Raw genomic sequence first — 23,491 nt, 5'->3', positions numbered from 1 at the left:
GAGCCAGCCTACCGTCGGTACCGAAACCACATCCCCGGCACAGAAAACAAAAGACAAACCCAAAGACAAACCACTGTCTTCATCCGCACCGAAGTCTGGTTCCAAATCGCGCATTTGGCACCGAAATCCACTAGCACTGAACCTTCGGATCTGAAAAAATTATCGGAACCAAACAAACTACCGGTTCTGAAGACCCCAACTAAACCTTCGGAACCCAGGAAAACTCCTGATTCGAAACCTAAGGAGCATAAAACAACTCCAAAACTTGTGCCACACAAACTGTCGGACCCAAAAAATTCGGCACCGAAGCAAGACACTCCAGAGGAGGAGCTTTTTCAACCTGATCCAACCCAAAAAACTCAAAATAGACCCAAAGGCAGGTCACTTTATAGTTAGTCCTTCCAACAAAAGGAAAATGGACAAACCTACACCAGCTCCATTCCTTTTATAGAAAAGAGACATTGCCACTTCTCCTTTAAGAAATCCTTCGCCACCTCCTCCTCCACACCACATCTCGCCTATCCCATCTCCAGTACCCTCACAATCTCCTCCACCTCAGGAGGATGAGGACGACTTTGGGGAGGGAGGGGATGATGAACCTTTAGGGGAACCTAATCATCCTAATATCCCAAATGATCCATGGGACAATTATAGCACACCAGATGTTCCTGACACACTAAAAAATGAGATCTACCCATCTAGACCATCCCCTCTAGAGGACACTCTAGGATTCACTCAGCTCATACACAGAGCTGCAGAATACCACGGTGTGCATTTTCACACAGACCCTATAGAAGATTTCCTCATGGACACTTTTGCACCATCTCAAAGGTCCACTTCCATTCTCCCAATGTTAAAAGGGGTTTTCAAACACGCTCCTGAAATCTTTAAAGATCCTGTAAGGGCTAGAGTCATTAACCCCAGAGTGGAAAAGAAATACAAGTCTGCCCCAGCTGACCCTGTTTACATTAAAGGGCAGCTTCCCTTAGATTCCTTGGTAGTCTCCAATGCCAGGAAAAGGGCTATCTCAGACCTCAGGCGATGCTCCACCTCCTGATAAGGATTCAAAACTGTTGGACGCGTCTGGTAAAAGAACAGCTTCCCAGGCAGCCAACATATGGGGAATTCCCAACACACAGGCTTTGCTGGCTAGGTACGATAGGGCACACTATGATGAATTAGAGACCCTACTGCAACATCTTCCAGATCAATATAAAACATGGGCCAATGATCTCATCCAGGAAGGGAAACTTATAACTAATACATCTATTCAAAGGGCTCTGGATGCTGCAGACGCAGCCTCCTTAGCTATCAATACCAGTATTCTTTGGCGCAGACATGCGTGACTACATATTTCGGGGTTCAAACCCAAAGTTCAAACTACCATATTAAACCAACCCTTTGACCAGGAACATTTATTTTGGCCTAGTGCAGATTCATCTTTAGAAAAGATGAAAAAAAGATTCTGATACTGCCAAATCAATAGGAGCTTTGCAATCGCTAACTCCCAGAAGTTCCTTTCGCCGCTGCTCTTATAGTGGCGCCTCTAGAGGTTTTACCACTGACAATTCCTCCACCTCCTATAACAATCCAACCCAGACCTCCTCTACCAGAGGTTATTACAGAGGAGCAACAGGGGCAATAACAACAAGGGTAAAGGCAAACTATCAATACTCGCACTGCCTCCACCTCCAAACAATGACTTCCCTCCCCCCCCCCCCCCCCCCCCCCCCCCCCCGGACAATTATACTCCGGTCGGGGGAAGATTGTTACAGTTCCTACCTGTCTGGAACACCATTACCACGGACAGGTGGGTGAGACAAATAATACAATCCAGTTATTGCGTGGAGCTCACTTCAACTTCCCCAAACATACCACCCAAACAGCGTCCAATGTCAAAAAAGCATTTAACACTTTTAAAACGAAAGGTGCTTTCCCTCCTACAAAAACATGCAATAGAACCAGTTTCCCTGCATCATCAAAACACAGGGGTTTACTCTCTGTATTTTCTCATCCCAAAGAAGGACAGAACCCTGAGGCCCATTTTGGCCCTCAGGCCATTAAACCTCTACATACAATCAGACCATTTTCATATGGTCACTCTTCAACAGGTCCTTCCTCTACGCAAACAAGGCGATTTCCTTGCCACCTTAGATCTCAAGGACGCCTACTTCCACATTCCCATTCACCCTGCTTACTGGAAATATCTCCGGTTTGTAGTGGACAGTCAGCATTATCAGTTCAAGGTTCTCCCATTCGGAGTCACCCACTTAAGAAGACAAAAAATTATTAAAATTGTAAATTGATTTAATTTGGCTTGTACTCTGATTTATCAACTCATGGATTCTGACTAGATTGTACTAAATTATGTATGCCTAATCTTTAAATAAACTTTATAGTGATTATGCCACCTTGTGATGCCAGACGGGAAACTGTCACCAACAAAAGTACTGCATTTTTTAAAGGCTTACAACTTTCTCCACTCCTGGAGATGTGCCTCGTCCCTTTGAGTCCTGCTTTCACAGGTTTGTGGAGCATAGAGTCACTCACAGTTCCGACTAGTTAGGTAGAACTGATCAATGTGAGGGATGTGGATTGCGAGCTAGAGCCCAACACATGGCCAGCATTGCTACCGAACAGAGGTAGAGAGGAGGTATACATTTCAAAAGTGTCTACTTAAAACAAAGGAAGAGGTTTGAAAGCCTTACCATACCCTCCAGTAGTTACACTGATTACAGGGTGCAGGCTTAGGTCACAGGCTGTGTTACCTTCCATGGACTATAGATTCCCTATAGGGAGACCACCATTGTGTGCACCCCTTCTCATATTGCCCAAGTGTATGCACCTATTTACTCCTGCTATCAAAGACCTCATACATATACTGTCTATTCAGCTCCATCACCTACAGGTATGTGAGACCTAAATAATGGGGAATTAGGTGGACCTGGAATGGGGACAACTGATTGGCTTGCACAACAGTCCTACAGGTAAAAAAACATATACCACTGTACTAGAATTGTGCTGCCACCTTTACCAGTCACCAGATTGCATGAGATGAGAGGGCAGTATTCAGCAAAACTCGGGGTGGGGGGAGGGGGTCATTTTGGGTAACACCCTTTAAACTTTTAGCTAACCTCAGCAGACGAACAGTATAGCCAAAACTGTATAGCAACTCCACTGTTCACACTGTCCATGGGGAGGAACAACAAATACCCGGCGTGGAAAACATACAGGGCATTAAAACCGAGCTTTTCCAAACCATATGGCAACTGGCAAAGCATCAGATCTTTCTACAGTTCCAAGAGGTTCATTGAATGTTTGCTGTAGACCTACAGGATGTGTGAGTATAATGTCCCAGTTGTTCCAAAATGCAATATATATATATATATATATATATATATATATATATATATATATATATATATATATATATCTTAGGGCTGCAATAATAAACGAATACTTCAACTCCATTTTCTCCACTCTGGCCTTAAGTCGAACCCAACTGCATTTCCTAAAGTGCTTCGCAGTAATGGAAGCACATTTTATGAGAAATAAATTGACATCTTTCACTAAGGTAAACGAAGACTTCAGCGCATTAGCAACATATCATGTAAAAGTAAGGCCTGCAAATACATTTTAGCAAGTTAGTGAATTTTTTTCCATGGAATGTTGATGGACATGGAACAGGGAAGATTGCATCTTTCCAGCAGCAAGCCAGGTTCCTCCCATGCTAGCATTAATTGCATGATTCCTCTTACATTTCATACTGTACAAGAGACATCCACTTGAGTGTATTGAAAACCAGAGAAGTGGGTTCTTTTTGAGGTGGGTAGACTGACAGACATATTCAGAGGCAGTTTTGCATTTGTTCACATGCTGTTGAAAGTAAATACCATTGTTGAACTGGGTACAGTCCGGCAGCATGTTCCAGAGTGACAAATGCATCCCGACTCTGAAGGGCAGCACGTGTGCATTAATTACAGATTTAAGGGACATGACCCCAAAAGGATTTGTGCCAAAGCAACATGCTTATTGTGGAACCAACATATCCGCATGCTGTAACCCGGAGCAGGGAAGTCATTAGAGCAGTGCTGAAATGCAACATGACATTCAAATTGAGAACAGTGCGATCTAAACAAGCAATTCATAACACGATTGAACATCCTATCACAAGAAGCTTAAATTGTATGGCAGTGGCTGTCATGCTCATGGTGTACCCTGAAGTTGAACTCGATGAGAATCCACAACCTCCCAGTCCCAACCCTCTTATACTAGCAGGCTTTCATATCACTGCCAGAAGTAGAAGTTTGCGAAAAATGGGGTGGAAGGGTTGAGAAAAAACACAGACCCTGCAAAAGCTCAGGCAGTGCTGGTAGAGTCTTGATCTGCAAGCTGCTTCTCATTGCAGTTACTGTGGGATGGTTGCACCAAAGCATAATAAAATACTTTAGGAAAGACTTAAAAACATGGTATCAAGCTATATTTAATTGGACACCCTCCTCTGAAGAATGTAAGGAAGATCAGGAAACATTCCACTATCTGCTGCAACCAGAGAACTCGAAACAAGTAATTAGAAGGAAGAAGTGCAGAAAGAGACCGGGGAAGGGGAGCCTACTAACTCCTAGTGATCAGAAAGGAAGAAGCCCAGAAACATACACAAAACCAATGAGGCCAAAAGGGAGAACAAAGCAAAAGTGTGGGGAAGGAAAAGGCCATGTGCGAACTGGTTCAGGCAGCATCTTGAACTAATGCACCCACACAAATCGTTGCCAGGCATAACACTGCAGATAAGTATCCTATTTGTGCTACGGCTTCCTAATGTGCCCTGGAAGTCCCGCCCACAACCCATAGGTTCTACAGTCTTGAATTGGGGCCTGGTCTATGGCATGTTCCTTGATGGTCCTAATCTTTCAGTTCTGCAATGGGTCAAAACCGGACTCATTTTTCCTTTATAAAGATAGCAGTTTTTTGGAAAATAAATCCTCTTTTGCAGATGTAACACAGACTATTTCTCTCACTGGCTTATAGTGTGCAGTCCGTATGTGTGAATTGACCACCCAAGTGCAGGAATATTCCAAAGAAAGCAACCAGTACTTCCACGAGAAAGGAACGGTCTCCTAAAATGGAACTGATGTGCTTTGATAAAATCCTTCCCTTCATTGCCTCACTACTATGGACTACTTTTTATAGATGCCAGAACAAGATGGCACTTTTCTGGGAGAATGGGCAGGACACATTTGAATCTGTTATTCATGCTTACACTGGACAACTAATGTAAATAAGTGTCGAGCACAGGAAATCCGCTGTGTTGAATACACTGCTCTCTTTCCGGATTAGAGAGGTATGCCTTGCAGTTCTTGCTCAAAAAGTTGGTTGATCTAGTTATATGCCCTGTGGTGTTGCAGCCGTAAGGATATAGAAGGCTGTGCAGACGCCAAGGTTGGCAATGTCAGGGGTAGTGCAGGTAGAAAGAGGAAGATATATAAGGTTACAGCAGTTATACTCTGTGGCCTATATCGCTGGTAGTGCAAAGGTTTAGGTTCGAGAGTGGCTGTCATGAGCGCTGATGCTCATGTAAAGACCCTAAGGCAGAGATAGTGCAAGCTAAATTTGATGTGCATGTTTAGTGCATTGTTAACACCAGACCAGCAACTGTAGCAGTAACGCAGGACAAAAGTAACAAGTATAGATCTTTGTTATCCCCATGGATGGAATTGCAGAGGTATTGCAGAACAGCAGTGACAAGTACAGCCATTGTTGTGGTGACATCAGGGTTGCTTTGATTCGATTAGAAAAGGTCTAACCCAGTGCTTCCTAAACTTTTTAGAACCCAACTCACTTTATAGCATGACAAACCTTTGCGACCCACCTTGATTTAATGGACCGGAGGCACGCTTTAAAAAAAAAAAATGTATGTGACTAAATCGTTGTGTGGAAGCGCACTGTCATTTACAGACAGTGAGTTTTCCATTGAATTAGGCACTAAATTTGCACAGACTTGCCGTTTTGTCATACCAAAGGAGAGACACAGATGCAAATTGACTTTTTAAACATTTATTGAAACAATTGTATTCTTGTATAAAAAGTGTGAGCTGCAATTGTTAATAGGACAAAACAAATCATTGTAACCAGAATCACAAGAATGGTGAAAAAGATAAACAGTTCAACCTTTATAAATGTATTGTGTGATAATATGATTATATTTATACTCATATCTAATACTACCTACACTAGCGAGAGCATAGCGGAAGTACCCTCTGCCAGATTTCTTGGCACAAACCAGCCCCCTTCCCTCCCATAACTGTGTGTGATGTATCAGGAAGCCGATCTGGTGTAGACCAGGCTGCCCTTTGCAGAATGAAGGTTAGAGTCAGCAGGCTTGCATTTCAGTCACAGTGCGCAGCGTTTCAGGACAATCCCAGCAGAAGTGCTCCTTTGTAGACTTTGGCTCATAGGCGGTTTATATATTAAAAGCAGCGCTTTAGTGGCACTGTGTCAAAGGTGCAGGGCTGATGGGATTGTTGTCTAGAGACTTAGGGCTGTCTCCAGTACGACAACCAAATGCAAGGGCATTGCACTCAATGGTCCTAGCCTTGGATAGAGTGCACGTGCAACCTGATAATATGCCTACTAGGAAATGTAGCGCATGCAGAATAATTTTCAAGTATATTATTGAGTAAGTGGAAAACATGTAAAAAGGCACCATTAGAAAAATATGTCAAGTTTAAAATGTGTACCTAAAACGGAGGCTTTGCACAAGCCCTGTTGATCCTTACAACAGTTTTACTGATAAAACTACATTGCACACAAATGATAATGTGTGGAAATCTGGTTTTAGTGAATATGATTTGCACCTTGCGCATCACCAAGTTCAACAAGTTTACCAATTCAAGTTGTCTCTTGAATTGTTTTGATCCTATTGAAATCTTTGTTTGCATCACACTTCTTTATTACAAAAAACGTACCTTCTTTTTTGCTTTCCAAACTAATGAATGTGTACAGTTCATTTATGTTATGTTATAAAAGGTTTTGTAGCGCGCTCAAATACTCTGGAGTGTCCTGGCGCGAACTCATGCAGAGAGACAGAAGGAGTGGAAATGGAAGTTATAGTGCCATGGTGAAAAGATGCGTTTTTAGTGCTTTTTTTAAAGAGATGAAGATCCTGAGTGGCGCGAAGTTGCAAAGGAAGTGCATTCCAAGCCTTTGCTGCTTTTACAGAGATGGATTGTCCACCTAAACGTGCGCGCTGGAATCATGGGATAGCCAGCCGGCACTGGTTGGTCGACCTAAGGCGGCGGTTGGGGACATACATGGAGAAGTGCCTCATCAGGTAGTGAAGTCCTTGACCAAGTGTGGCTCTGAAAGATAGAACCAGAGTCTTAAACAGAATCCGTTGGGCCACTGGCAACCAGTGTAGACTACGCAGATGTTGCCGTATGCTAGACCTCCTCGAGATGTTAAAAAGAAGTCCAGTGACAGCATTCTGAATAATCTGAAGACGCTTGATCAAGTAAGCTGGGATGCCGATGAACAAGGCGTTTGCGTAGTCTAAACGAGAAAGGATAGGGGCACGCGACACTGTTACTTTGGCCTCCATCGGAAGCTAGGGAAAGAATCTGCGTAAAGCTTTGAGAGTGCCAAAGCAAACGGCGGTTAATTTTTTAATGTGAACCTCAAATTTAAGGTTTTCACTAAACCACACTCCCTAGTTTTTTGCCGGGTTTCCCGTCGAATGGGGGCAGGGAGCATCGGGTGGCCACAATAGTTCTCTGAAATTGGTTGGAAAATCTCCACAGAGGAAAACTTCAGATTTTTCCTCATTGCACTTCAGTTGAGCAAGTGCAAGCCAACGGAAGACCGATGAGAGGCAGAGCTGGACAGAGGAGGTATCCAGATCGGCACCTGGCCAAGTGAACAGTAGCTGGGTGTCATCGGCATAGGCAATGAATTTTGCACCCAGTTGTTCGGCCAAGAAAATCAGAGGGGTCAAATAAATATTAAACAGCAGGGGACTGAGAGTAGACCCCTGAGGCACCCCAGTAGATAGTGTCCTGGCTGAGGATGCGTGGGGCGGCATCCACACCTGTTGGGTCCGATTATTCAGGAAGGATATCAGCCACTCTAAGGCGGAGCCGGTAATACCAATTGCAGACAGCCTGGCGAGAAGAAGCTGATGGGGCCCCGTGTCGAAGGCGGCGAGAGGTCTAACAAAATCAATGCCGCTCTGCCGCCTCCGTCCAGGCACTCCCTAATAGCCTCTGACATCTCAACCAGTGCTGCTTCAGTGCTATAGGCAGCACGACACCCTGACTGGGCCGGGTGCAAAGCATGGGAGGCCTCTACAAAGGCGTCCAACTGACGAAACGCAATTTTTTCACAAACCTTGGCCAGCGCCGGTAACAGGGATATAAGTCAGTAGTTAGATGGAATCGATGGGGCCAAGCCTGATTTCTTTAGGAGCGGCAGTAATTTGGCTTGCTTCCAACAAATCGGAACTGTAGCTGTCGTAAAGGAGAGGTTAATAATCTGAGTAACCTCTGCACCGACCGCTTCTTCCACCCCTCCCAGCACACGAGCCGGGCACGGTTGTATGACGGTCTATCGCGGACATAGTTTTCGCGCGCATGTACCTCGCGGCTGTTACATTGCAACGGACATCACACCGTCATTTTTAACATCGCACGTTGTTGCGCCGCTAATGCGGCCTTTTAATTGGATCGCCTGTCACATCGCCGACATTACATCGTGCGACATGACAACGCGATGTTTGTGCCCTACAGCAAAAGCTTTCCAAAAGATTACCACCTGAACTCTCTTGTTTTTTCTGTTTCGCACCCTCCAAGTAAAACAATTCAGTTTTATCTGCTGGCACGCTTGTGATGAAAGTATTGAGAACTGTAAAAAACCTTTTTTTTCTCTCAGTTTCCAATTACTGTTGAAAGACGGGGCTAGGTTAGCGCTGCCTAAACAAATTATTTGCTTGCACCAGTAAGTGGGAGAACTCAACTTGGTCCCATGAAAAGTCCTTGCAAGCAGAACCCTAGGACGCCAATATGATTGCAAAGGCTTCCTTCGCACACCGTCAGTGTCCTTTGTGCACAGCAGGCTTTCCTTCAGCCAACTTCTCACCATGTCATTTTGTTTTACAATTAAAAAGAACGGAAAGGTAACATAGGGACTTCTTTAAAGTTTGGAAGCATGAATATGTAATTTTATATGTTCTTGAATTAAATAAATGCTCTTTTGTTACGAAAAATCTGCAAGTCACCAGTTGAACTACCCAAAATTGCACTGGCGAATTAAAAACATCCTTAAAAGGGTTATTTCACCACAAATGCATAAAGTAAATGCTGCTTCGTACAATTGCTCCGTCATTGAAGAAGTTGACCCACGTAATAGTGTTTAAGAAATATCTTTAGAAGTATCTAAAACGGGTTTTCGGGCACAAGTCGTATTAGACAAGAACATGAAGAGGGAATATGTAGCATTTTTCCAATTTTTAGGAAGTTCATCTGCAAGGCCGGCAGCACCGCTGGCAAATCTAGGCCTGCACCAAGCAATCCTTGCCCCTTGCTATGAACTCCAGTGTGGGTGACCTTGGGCCCCGTGTATCTTGCCTGAAAGCAGCATGAACTCCTGCAGGTGCCGGGTTCTTGCTGCCAACGGAAATTACTTCCGCACATTCATCCATCCACCCACCCACTCCATCCACCCAGCACCCATACATGCACCCATGCATCCATCCACCCATACACCCCTCCACCCAGCCATCTACCCACCATACAGCCATCTACCCACCATACACCCATCCATCCATCCCTGCATCCATCCATCCACCCATACACCCACCCATACATCCCTGCATCCATACACCCATCCATCCCTGCATCCATACACCCATCCATCCGCCATCACCCATCCATCCATCCCTGCATCCATCCATCCACCCATACACCCACCCATACATCCCTGCATCCATGCACCCATCCATCCCTGCATCCATACACCCATCCATCCATCCATCCATCCCTGCATCCATACATCCATCCGCCATCACCCATCCATCCATCTCTGCATCCATACACCCATACACCCATCCATCCATACACCCATCCATACATCCATACACCCATCCATCCATCCATCCATCCACCCATCCATCCATCCATCCCTGCATCCATACACCCATCAATCCATCCGCCATCACCCATCCCTGCATCCATCCATCCACCCATACATCCCTTCATCCATCCATCCCTGCATCCATACACCCATCCATTCATCCATCCATCCCTGCATCCATTCATACACCCATACACCCATCAATCCATCTATTTTTCCTGTAAATCCATAAAAAAGTTTCCTTGATAGGAGACTCGAACCCTGCTTGACAGCACCAAAGTCGGGAGTGTTATACGTCATGCCACAATGCAAGTGCTTAATTTGCATTTTGAATCCCATATATCAGTAAAATGCGAAATTGTTGTTAATTTGCATTTTTAATCCAACATATCAGTTAAATCCATCCTAAATGTTTGAATCCCACAACTGTTTTCATGTTTGTTAATTTGCATTTTTAATCCCCCATATCAGTATAATTTTCCCCATAAAAAAGTTCCGTTGATAGGACACTCGAACCCTGCTTGACAGCACCAAAGTCGGGAGAGTTATACGTCATGCCATAATGCACGTTCTTAATTTGCATTTGTAATCCCATATATCAGTAAAGTGCGAAATAAAATGCGAAATTGTTGTTACTTTGCATTTTTAATCCCACATATCAGTTAAATCCATCCTAAATGTTTGCCACATATCAGTATAACCCATCCGAAATGTTTGAATTCCAATTGTCAGTAAAATCAGTAATGTTTGTATTTCGATTATAGTAATCGTTGCGATGAGAACGCATGCAATGAGAACGCATGTCAACACATGTCAGTAAAATCCGTAATGTGATGAGAACGCATGCGATGAGAACGCACCTTAACATCCCATGCGTTGCAATGACATGCGATGTTAATGGCCTCGCGTCCTCGTTGCATGCGCACTAAAGGCATGCGATGTAAACGTTCATCCGATGTCAAAGTCGCGGTGCGATAGCACCGCGATGTTTTGACACCGATGTGTTTGGTGTTTCCCGCCGGGCACGGATCGGTGGGAGACCCTGATTTCATGGACTTCAGAACGGCCAGGATGTTCCCTTCATCAGAAAGAGAAAATTCAAGTATTTACATTTTGTTCTGTGTTACAAAAATGACATCATACAGTCTCTCCTTTCTCTCTTATCCCAGCAAGATTGTCACATAATTCACTTAACTTTTCTTTCTGTGACTGCAAATTGAGAGGAATTTGTAAACACCAATCCTCATGTTAAAACAAATTAGCTGCAATTTGTCAGTAGACACGACCTGACATTTGACCTCTGTCATTGAACTGCAGAAAATGTGGCAAGATTAACAAAGAATTTAAAGGTATCTTTAGTTAAGGCTAGGACTTTCACAACCGAACAAAAATCAGCTTGCGCCCCACCAGATAGTCGTGACCCACAGTATGGGAAACACTGGCCTAACCCACACCCAGAACTGTGGTACTGTGGAATGGAGTAACAGAAATTATATATTCTAGTGCATCTTAATGTATAATAGGCGTTGCAAAGATAAGGAACCACCAGTGACTAGCATAGTTCATGCCTAAGTCACCTTAAGGCTTGGCGAGCCCTTGCAGTCCAAATGGTTGGTTGGAGATAACTTGTGGCACTCCTTTTGGATGGTTACAGAAAATGCTCTTTAAGATAACATTACATGCATGGAGATCTTATGTTTGTCATTTCAGCCATCCTTGTGCTATGCAGGTAAATTGTGCTTGAAGCCAATTAACAGAAAGGGAGAGATTATGTTACCTTAGTCACAGGTTGATTTTTTGTGGATTGACTCAGCCTTTTATCATTAAAGTACTGAAATTAGTATGTTTATTTCAGATGAATGTTTGATGTTCCTTAATACCCCAGGAAATTTAAGTTGGTATTCCGTATTTTCAACATCCCTCAGTAAACCATCTTGAGGTTTTTATCCTTTGTCTTTTAGGTGTGTGGGAGAAATCTGGTTCTATTTGTAATTTTTGGAACCTTGGAGGAGATGCAGAGCAGGGCAGTGGTCTTCTTTGTATTCTATGCTTGGAGTTCAGTGGAAATTTTCAGGTAAGTGTGGCGGTAATGTTGTATGACTGCAAAGTGTAATTACCATGCACTGTAAAGACTTCTGAGCACACTTTTCTTTGCTTATACCAGGTACCCCTTCTACATGCTGTCCTCCATAGACACAGAATGGAAGTTGCTCACATGGCTCAGATATACAGTCTGGATCCCTCTCTATCCCTTAGGAGGGTTAGCAGAAGGTAGGCTTAAACATTTATTTTTTATGTTGGTTCTGAATATTCCTTCATTAGTTGCATAAAGATCTTGGGAACTCATCTGTACGATACTTCATTGGTTGCATGAAAATCTTTGAAACCACAATAAATCGGCATGGTACTCTCTCCAGAATTGAATATCCAACAGAGCAGTAATTCCTCTGACGCTGACCGTTGGCATATCTACTCTTGGATTCCAAGTCAGATACGTGGTGTTGCAGTTTAGGGTGTTAGATAGAGGCCGTTTTTGTGTGTCTTCTCTAGCACTTTGACATAGGTAGCAGTCTATGTACAAGGGAATAGATACAGGGTCAGAATCGTCTGTTATAATATTTCAGATTTAGCTTCTGTTTTGCGTCCGTTTCAGAATGAATTAGCAGTTCTGTGAATTAGGCATGTCTGCTCGCTGTAGGCCTTATCTTCAGGTGAAATGCTGTGTATGGCCGCTTTAGAATATGTTGTGTGCTGTAGTATTTGAGATCCAAGATCCAACATACAATGCTATTTGTCTTTTGAAGCACATAGAAGTCTTGTCACATGCTGGGGGCGCTAGAGGGCGCCAAGCAAGATGGCTGCACTTGCGTGAGGCTCTTGTAGTTCGGGCCTTCGTCCGTCTAATATCCTCCTCATCTTGAACATAATCCAGCACCAGAAGCCGCTACCGGACGGCAGTGATCGCAAAGCTACTTGCCAATGCTTCTGGCACCTAAGAAATCGCCTGGAAAGCGCTGCTATTAAGATTTTGTTCCAGCGGCCGAACATTGCAAAATAGCGACGGCGCTGCCCGGATGCACCGGGCGGGGCGGTGTTGCTGTGGGCGGATCAGACTCGTTGCCAGCAGCCGCGATACCGCTGGGCTCGCCTGGAGAGGGGGCCCCTCCGGAGTGGAGTGGACAACTGGCTGCAATTGTGCTGATCCAACCCCTGGTCGCTGGACTTGTGTTCCTCACTTGAGACGCCACAGCCCTGCTGACCCCATGATGCGGCCTGGAGGGAGCCAGTCTGCCGGAGCCCCAGGGGTGCCCTGGCGGCAGAAGGTGGCAGGTGAGCAGCGCGACCCCTGGCTCTCACCCGAGCCCCCTGGCTGCCATTTGCTGTAGGTGGGGCCCTGTGACCGCCGACCTGTAAGTGAAGCGCTGCCCCCGAAAGCCTCGCGAGGCCTGACTATGCGGTTTGACCCTGCTGCTCCAGTACTACCATAGCACCTCACCACACGCTGGCCTGCTGTCTGGCGTAGAGGCGGCGCGGGCTGCTGCGGAGAATAGTAACTGACAAATTGCCAAACACCCTGACGCTGTGCCGCGGACCCGGCGGTCTGGCCCCACTGCCTTTGCCTACTGGAGCCATTCGTGTTGGAGGCTGAGGGGACCTCTGGAATGCAGCCACATTGCGACCGCGATTGAATACTGAGGCCCATTGTCGTAGCACGTACCCTCGACAAAAGGACTGGCCTGAACAGGGGGAAGACCCGCCTCTGCGACCCCGCCGACCTGCGCCATCCTCCTTCTTTCCTCATTCTGCGAGGGGTCCACCCCCGCCTCGGACCCGAGCGGGCCGCTTGGAGATCACGCAACGCGGCCCCGTAGACTGTTGTATCTGGCGCCACGGGGGCCTGTGGGATTGGCAGGAAAGAACCGGCTCCCTCATTACTTGCCTGCGAAGTATTGGACCTTGGAGCCTGCGATGCGGAGCCACGCTCGAAATGGAGTGGGTCCTAAAGGTAATAGCGGCCAAAAATGAGGACTTAGAATCACGCTCACAGTGGAATAACCTACGTATCCTAGGTGTGCCGGAATCGACAGCCACCGGTAAGATGGAAGAATATGTTGAGCACCTCCTCATAACATTGTTTGGCAGAGAGGCCTTCTCGACGTTCCTTGTAGTTGAGAGGGCACACCGATCGTTGGCGACCCGACCCTGGGACCCCTCCTCGCCCAATAATACTTCATCCTCTACAAGTATGTAATAATGGGTTTACTGCTTCTTAACCACATCGGTGCTCGATGAGGTCCGCTCCTGCGCTGAGTTTTTTAAAAACCCATTATTCATGACGAGCTGGGCTCGTCATGAGCGTGCTGGGAGGCTACTGCATGACGAGCCCAGCTCGTCATGAGCGTCGAAGGGGTTAACTAAAATGTTTAAAGCCAGTATTCCACACCTCACTCACTTGAAAGGAGTGTCCTGGTGCACAGGGAAGGAATGGATCTCTGATCGCTTATAGAGCATCTTTATTTGAAATTTCCAAATCCAAAGGTATGCATGCCCTTTGGGCTTATATTACACTGGAGTCTTTGTGTGAGAATAGCCTAGTTCACCTCTTACAAAATGAAGCATTGGCAAAGCAAATAACCTTCGCCTACGAGAGAGTTATTGGCTTTGTCGGTGTGTTTTTAGACATGTACAGATGCATGGGCTGCTGTGCAGCATGTCTTAAAGTAAAAAGAAGAAGCTATAACTGGCCAGCGCTGACTGCGTCATAGCATTTTTTTCTTTAATTTACTTCAAGGCATGTTGCACAGCAGCTCCGATGTATAGGTACATTAATAGGCTATTCAACCATTTTTCAATAGAGACCGTGTTTTTCATCTTTTATGTGGCGGTTATCGTAAATCAAACCCTGTGTTATATTCTCTGCAACTTTTTAACAATCTTCTTCTATTCACAGTTGTTGCCGTGATTCAAGCTATCCCGATCTTCAATGAGACTGGGAGGTTCAGCATCAGTTTACCAAACTCACTGAACTTTTCCATCAGCTTCTCGTTTTTCCTGACCATCTATGTGTTTATAACCTTTTTTGGTAAGCCCTTTGTTTGGTATACAAATTGCTGTGTCTTGTGTGCCTGCCATTTGAGGTTGTGCCATGGAACAGACCAATGATCAAACATGCAAATCTTATTAAATTAGGATGTGCTCTCCAGGTAGCAATGTAGACACTGCAGACAGGCTTGTTTGTCTCCACTGTCTTTGCCTCAGAGTGTGGGTTAATGACATTCAACATCATGAATGGTGAAGCAGCACTACTAACCCTTTTGACTCCGCAGACTAGTACTATGTGTTCTGTGACCAGTAACTAATTCCAAGCAAATCCTCCTGTGCCCATTTAAATTAACCTGGCATATGCCTGCATGAGGGCTAAAGGGTTCATTCATTTAATTGCAAGGAAGTTATGTAGTAAGAAAAGATATTGGCAGGAGATGCAGCAGAACTAAAAACGAACCTAGGAGATATTGCTGCTGGTCATAAAGCGAAAATCCTGTTGTGATGTGCTGCTTTCCATGGAGGAAACTAACCACATGAAATGTACTTGAAATCTCCCTAATTTGTGTGTCTGCAAGGGTCGATAGGTTGTGTGAGTGTGGAACTTGCAGGAACATGAGTTGTTTTTAGGTCTCATGAGTTGGTGGAATGACGGGGACGGTCTTGTATTTTCAGATAATGCAGAATTTGTGTTCATTCCCAGTCCTTTGTTGGCTCTCTAAAGTTGTGGTTTGGACACTGTTGAGCCTTCTATCAACTTGTAAGAAATGTTGGTGTTAGAACCTGTTTTAGGAGGCCACAGGGCAAGCTGAAGCTACTGGGCTTAACCGCGAGGGTTGAGGCCTTTTACAACTGATGACCCACGATCCGACTTTCTATGGATCCTAAGCAACTGTGTCAAGTACCCCTTCACCACTTGACTCTCAGTAGTAGCGTGGCTAAACCATTCCGAGCCTGCTCGGGGGTAGGAGGAAGATGCAAGGGGGTGAACACAGGCTCACAACTCAAAGTACGTTCAACAACGGACGTAGTCTCAGAACTCCCACTCTAACTCCTTTAGAAGTCAAAAGTGCTATGTGGCAGAAAAGTTACCCTGGGGCCTTCAGGCTCCTGCAGGGATGGCGCAACTGACTCCTCTGGGAGAGTTTCACTCGCAGATGCCGTGGAGAGTTGTAGCTGCTGAAGTTGATGAGTAGCACTTGTGGCTCTGCAGGTGCAGCAGTTGGATGTCGCTGGCGCTTCTTCTGGTTAGACGGTAAGTTCCTCTGATCCTTCCCACAGGGGGGGTAGCTTGATTGCTCTGGTTCCAATCCTTAGTTAGGGGTTCGACCCACACAGGTAACCACACAGGCCTCTTCTCTCCTCCGCTGGAAGTCCCCCGGAATTTCTTTTTTTGGTAGGTAGAACTTGACCTGAAGGTATCAGGTAACAGAGTGCTTTACATGAGCACCAGTTACTTCATACAAGGATACTATTCATTTTTTTTAGGCACAGGGCGAATAAGTGATTTGCCCAGAATCACAGGATGTTGAGCTTCATTGCTGAGACTCGAACCTGGTTCCCCAGATTTGAGATCGACTGCCCTAGCTAGTGCTTTCCTCTCTCTTACAGAGCACACTGATCTTGGCAAGCATTTTCCAGGGTGGTATCCCCAGCTTGGAGATCTGCAGGCCTTAGCCCCCATTGTAGTAACAGGCAGAAGTCTTGCAGAGCTTCTTCTCCTAGCACAGCCCAAATTGCTGCTTTACTGTTGACAATTTTGGAGGCCTCGAGCTACCTTTCCTTTGGCCTACTTCCAGGCACCAAATGTGATTTAGAGTCTGAGTCTTTGAAGTTTGTTGGTGGTGTGCTTCCTTTTGATGTGCCCCCTCCTTTGCCCTGCCCCTTCTCCAGAAAGCAGTCTGTTACAGCAGGAACCACTCCAAACTGATAGCCCCACAACACAGACCATGGGTGTTACTAGAAGTTCACACCTGTATGTCAGCCACCGTGATAAGTGTGTGAACAAAGGACAAGGGAACCCTGTAAGTCAGGAGGGACCAAGGGTAGCAGTATATTATTAGAGACAGCGGTCCCTATCAAGGAAAATACAAAACAATAACCACTAAACTACAATCAGAGTTGGGTATATTACTGGCCAAATGGAACGTATTGTATTTATTTACATATTCGATAAACATGAGGCACTATATAGTATCATAAAATTAGCAAGAAGTGACGGGGTTCTGGAAATCAACAGATTTCCTGAACTCAGGCATATAATTGCAAGGTGACTTTTAGTGAAATAAAAATTACAGAAGTCACAATTAAAAGAACATCTTGTACTCCACATCAGTCATAAATAAAAGTTGGAGTTAAGATGTGGTTGATGACGTTCGATCCCCAACAGCGGTTATGGGATCATCATCAGGACAAGTAAATCAGGATGCCTTAAAAAAAAAAAAAAGGCAGGGAAGTGGGGTAGGAAAGTGAAGGGGGGGGGAAAGGAGAAAAAGAAGAGGAAAGGAGTTAGGGGTGGGAGGATGGGTCTCAAATTTAGTAACCAAGTTATAGGTGATGTGGAGGTGATAGGAGGTGATACATCACATACTAGAGACCCAGACTCGTCCTGCCCTAGTGAGCCATAGCTGAACTTAAGCTGAGCTATTGTGTAAAAGTGAAGTCATGCTGGACATGGACAGTGGAGTATATATACGGTGCACATTTATATGCAGGTGGAGTGCAGGACGTGACAGCCATTCTATGCTATGCAGTAATGCAGTGCGCTAAGATAATGCTGGACTTACTATGGGTCCAAGATGAGGACCACAATGTAGTGGAAGTAACGATGTCCAGCCAGAGCTTAATTTGTGCCGGAGCTTTCCGGTGCTTAGCACCGGCAATTATTGGTCAGGGCCGGGTCTACACTCTAGTCTCTACTCTAGAAGCAATATGAGTAAAAGTTGGCTGCACGCTGCTCATTAAGCTCAGAGTAGGATCCCAGCCTCCCCGGTAAAGAGCTGACATCAAACGTGACTGCGCGCTGGTAAAATATTTTAATTACGACTTTTTACAAGCAAGATAATTACCGCCAGAAAGGAAAGCTGCCTGGATCCCTGCCTCAGCGTAGGTCTCCGTCACAGCGTCACTGTCACACCTCATTTAACATTCGTTCATGCGCTACCAATGAACGATTACAAAATGTATTAATAGCCCGCCCCCATCCCTCTGTGGCGAATCTTCTAGTGTGTCCAGATTCACCTAAAATTCATTGTTTTCAACCGCGCCCACCCAGCATACTGCGCAGCTGCAGGCCAATCATCAGCCGGTGACAGAAGTAAGGAGCGTGTGGCGCAGCAGGCCTCCATCTCAGATTAATTAAGGCGGTCCCAGTAAGTAATTACATTCACTTTAGATTCTAATAATCATGACATATTTGTCTCCAAAGTATTGACCTCTCAATATGCTAAAAAATTATATTTTATAATGTGTCAGGCCCACGGCTGTAGCTCTTCATTCGCTGCTGCTGGCTTTTCACTTTTGCTGCAAAATAAATCTTTTGTAAAGTTAAAAGCCAGCAGCAGCTGAGGAAGAGCTGCAGCCCTGGGCCGTTTGCTGTACACTGAACCTGGATCTTCGGGGCGCAAGTAAATAAAGAAGGCACAAGAAAGAAAAGCACATTACTTGAGTTACATAATTGACTAGCTTCATAAACCACTACTTGCACCTTTTCACGTATCGTCTTGAGCCTTTAGCCTGTACCGAGCTCAACCGTCCGAAGTATATTACTTGGTGTCCACACTGCCTTGTCCGCTGCTATCACTGCCTTAGTCAAAGGCGGGGAAGTTTGAGGGGCGAAGATCTGCTCTTTGCAAGCCTATTGGTTTCGCTGATTCTTCTATCATTCCCGGGTTGCACATAAACGTAGAGTAGTTATAATACCCCAACATTTCTCTAGAAGAAGTCATTCGAAAATAGCCGAATCAACTCGTGCTCATCCTATGAGTGGCACAGGCCCGCGTGCTCCCTTCCATATACCCAGATTGTTATATTAGAAATTAACTCCGATCCCGCCTGTATCTACTACCTCCATACCCACAACAAGATGCACCCTCCTTACAAGTAATATTTTCAATACCACTGTGGTACCCTATCGTAGTGGGCATTCCAGTTCTCATAATTTTCTACTTAATGAGATCCCAAACGTGTACATGTTTCCCATTGTCTACTGGCAGTTTAGGTTATTTTTGTATGTAAACTTGGGTAGTAGTCTGTCTATGTTGAGACTAGGAGATTTGCTTATGCAATGTCTTGGAGGGATGCTTGGTGCACCCCGAGGCTTGTTTTAGAGACATGCAAGTTCAGTAGAGCCAAGTGAGAACCTGGCTATCGTCATAAAGTAGTTTAATACCTTCAAATGAGTGAATAATGTCGTTTTATTGCAGAGAGGCTTACAGAGATGTAAGTATGTGTTATGTAGGTTTAATGCAAATACTAGCAAAACCAGAATTGTGTATTCCATATGTATACATTTTGGTTATGTATATTATCTAGCATTTGAAATGAATATGAAACAAGACAAATCACATTTAGTTAAGTATCTTACGAAGCAATCTAGTATGTTTGACTACCAATGTTCATTGTAATGCTTCAGGGGAAGGTTTGATAATGCTAGAAATGTAAATGCATAACAACAGTGTCTTCCCTCTTAAAAGCATTTAAATAGGACGGGGCGAAGGTACACACGTTCTTGTTTCTGTTTTAAATTTCCCTGTGGAAAGCCAGGTGTCTCCCAGGCTTGACGCTATTCTGTTGATGGTAGCCTCCACATTAGCTCTTGCATGGTGATTCACGAAGTTAGATACTGATTTGAAGAGCACTTATTGTGAGTTGAACCCCACATACAGAAAGAGGTCTGGTCAGATCACTCACATATTTGTCTGGCGGTAATGCCCTTTCGAAGTCTAGCATACATTATGCAATATGCTTAATTTGCTGAGTTTTGCAATTTTTAAAAATGAATGGTGCATTTTTATTGCATGTTGCTGCGGTATCATCCTGTCTGAGCTTGGCAGAACTTTGTCCAAATGGAGAGTAAGCTGAATTATGCTCAAATCTAAGATGATACCCTAATTTTTTAACAATGGGTGGGACAAAGATGATTACCCTTTAGTTAGTAATAGTGATTGCATTTGGTGGCATTTTGGAAGTGTCTGTTATAAAGAATGAAAATAATGTTATGGGATTTAACTGGTCAAAAAGAGTGCAGGCTACAAATGTAAGGATCAGTAATGGGTTGAGGTGCTGGAGCCTGTGCCACAGTTGGACATATGTGCCATTGCTGGTAGTGTCTCTTGTTACTTCATGTCTTCTGTTGATCTCAGGAGGATGGTGATAGAGTATGCTGCCTGGTCATGGTCACTGGCAGGTCATTGTGCACTGCCCGGTTGACCAGATTGATGCCTGTGTACTTAGCATGTATTCACTGCAGTAGCGCACTCCCTGGCCCTCCAGTGCAATGAGTTGTGTGATAGGAGAGGGTCCGTCTTTGTGTACCAGTGCAGTTGCTTGTGACCAGGTTAGCAGTTTCACCACTTCAATCAGTGGCAGCATTATGTACCTAAACTAACTCACCATTAATGTCTCTTTTGACCTATACTGACTAGCTGCTCTGCAGCCACTGGTTTTACGGCCATGTCATTACGCTGCAGAGAATATACTTGTATGGACTTTGCCTCTGCTGGCACAAACTGCTTGAGTTTTTCAGTGGACTTCAATATATTGTTGTTTTGCTTTTTATAGGGCAGTGTGTTGTAGGTTTCAGTGTTTTCTTATTCCTCATATTTAAAATAATAATAATTCATAAATTACTGGCTATCTATGACACTAGTGCTTAAAGTCTGCAGCAACTCCATGATTGACTCAGATGAGAATCTAATGTCGATCACATTAATCAGAAGTCCTTGACAGTGCTCGATAGTTTGCTGGTGAAGTCTCATTTGCACTCTAGGAAATCTGGTTTTTCCCAGGGTTATATGTTCCTAAATCTGCATTTTGAGATTTACACACATTCTCTAATTTGAGTTAACTTTTAAGTTATTGTCATAGGCTTTCAATATTTTATATTAAGTCAAGTTATATTGTTTTGTATAGTGCACTAAAGACCCGAGAGGGTATCAAGGCACTTTGGCAGGTATGTGTATGTGAGGCCCTGAGGTGCTTATGTCTTCAGCTTCTTGTGGAACTCAAGGAGTGAGGAAGCAGCTCTGACATGTTGAGGCTTGTGGATGTGGGTGGAGGCAATAAAGGAAGTGGGTGGGGCCACATGATGAAGTGGGCAGGACGGGCAAGTGGGTGTGTCCTCCTAAGAAAATTAGAGCACCTGCACTTCATATTTTACAAATTAAGCACTGTGTCCAGCCCGTGGCAGCGTGGTTGCACAGGGGCGTAGTGGCTCAGAGTAATGCTGAAAGGTAATTACAGTAAGTAAGGTCCAACGGTAACGAGAACCTGCCTGCAGTGCATGAGACAGTAGTCGCCAAGAGGTTCATACCCAAGAAAGGGTGCAGAGGAGATCGATGACTCATCCCCGGCGTGCGTCCAAATGTGCTCCAGGTTAGAGCAAAATCAAGGGAATTCCTGCGCAGGGAGGAGAGGATCGGTAAGACGCGAATGCGTCGATCAGCTGCCGGAGCGCGTGGTGGACAGCCTGCGCGCGGGCTTACCTCGTGGCAGTTACTTTGAGCTTGGTCAAAGAATGCAGCAGCGCCGTGTGTGTGTGCCGGCGCATGAAAGAATTACAGAAGCAGTTAGCGTTGGTGCGCAGGTGTGCACCGAACGAAGACCAGAGCGTAAAGAATTCAGGTTACGGGAAGCAGTGGGCGCCACAAATGTGTTGGTAATTCAAAAACCCACCATGGCGGTCTACACCATATATTTCTCCAAAGTAAACAAGGTTAGGCTGGTCATAGTTAATGAAGGTATCCGTGATGGAGAATTATAGTTACAGAAAGCAAAACTTTTTTCTTCTTCTTGATAAAATCAGGATATTGAGCGCAGTCAAGATTGGTTTAAACAGAATAGCAAGAGCGATGTCTGGCACAAGGAGCAGAACCAGAGAAGGTGCTGACAAGAGCTGCATTGAGTAAACAAAGAGCAGGCTATGAAATATGCAAAAATCGTAATTTTCCACAGATTTGAGTTTTAGTACCGAAGTGAAGAGACCAGAACTGCAGTCCATCAGGCATGAACAGATAGAAAACACATTAGATGCCTCCTTGTGGTTCCCTGCCAGCCAAAGGATAGTGTACCGCAGAGCAACTTGCTTTTTCGCCCAACTAGAAACTGCCCATGAGTTCTAGAGGTTGAACAGGGGTGTGGCATTATGTAATTAACTGATCTACGATGCTTAATAGGTCTGTTTGAAATCTAGCCCCCAAAGTCCAAGGGGTGGGCACCCAGCACACGCACTTTTAACAGTAGATCTTATTTCGGAATGCAAGGCTGTTTTAATGTTAACTGCCATTACAACCCACTATGGAATACTCTCCCCTTCCTCTAAGAGAATGGGCCATTGGGCAATCAAGGCCATTCTGCTGAGGATTTTCATGCACAATGTCCTTAAAATTGAGGTATTGCATTGCAACCCAAAATTTCTTTTTCATAACTGGCAGTTCTGTACAAGTATTGTCCATAGTAAAATGCATTCAGTTTTTAAAGATGCAAGTTATTACAAAAATTTGTCATGAATGGTGTAGCGTATACATTTCAATTTGTAAGGATTTATTCTCCCTGGTATGAGCCCGGTTATTCAGTCAAGTTAATACCTTTCTGTAGTAGGGGATCTCTGTGTATAGTCATAATCTAGTGAATAGTCCCGCCCATGTGCGTGGACCCCGGAGCAATCAAAAATAATCTCTTACAGTGTCAAAAAATGCAGAAAATGCATAGACACTTAAGAGAGAATTTAAAGACAGATAATGCAGCCAAAAGGCTACACTGTCCAGTACTTCAACTAGAAATTTCCACCATAAAATCCACAAAACAGCAAAGCCTGTACAGATTTCCCTTGCTTAACAGCAAAATCCCTCAGGAATGATAGAGAGAAGAACCTGGACAGACAAGCCCCATAGGCTGCCATTATGTGGCTTAATTAGGATACTGTGCCTTTAAGAGAACCTTCCAGAACCTTCTCTCAGTATCCCAGAATGCATAGCAGGTCCAACTTAGCCTCAGTTCTTTTTTCCGGCTCCTGCAAGCAGGACCCTGGAGCATTGAGCTCTCCCTTTCAAGGGTTTTTGTTGGTGTTTTACACTGATTTCGATTTTTGGTACTTTTAAAGTACTCT

General features: G+C 44.7%; 1 protein-coding gene across 1 annotated transcript in view; it reads left to right on the top strand.

Annotated features, from left to right (window-relative positions):
- Window positions 1–23,491, top strand: part of HACD3 (3-hydroxyacyl-CoA dehydratase 3) — a 213,139-nt gene that overhangs the window by 171,273 nt on the left and 18,375 nt on the right. The window contains exons 8-10 of the mRNA XM_078683068.1: window positions 12,084–12,196; window positions 12,287–12,393; window positions 15,074–15,205. Coding sequence (XP_078539194.1) covers window positions 12,084–12,196; window positions 12,287–12,393; window positions 15,074–15,205 — 352 coding nt within the window. The remainder of the gene's footprint in view (window positions 1–12,083; window positions 12,197–12,286; window positions 12,394–15,073; window positions 15,206–23,491) is intronic.

This window comes from Lissotriton helveticus, chromosome 3_1 (genome assembly GCF_964261635.1).
Source record: "Lissotriton helveticus chromosome 3_1, aLisHel1.1, whole genome shotgun sequence".
Classification (NCBI taxonomy): Eukaryota; Metazoa; Chordata; class Amphibia; order Caudata; family Salamandridae; genus Lissotriton; species Lissotriton helveticus.
The sequence above is the reverse complement of the archived record's forward strand: the minus strand, read 5'-3'. Positions and strand labels throughout refer to the sequence as shown.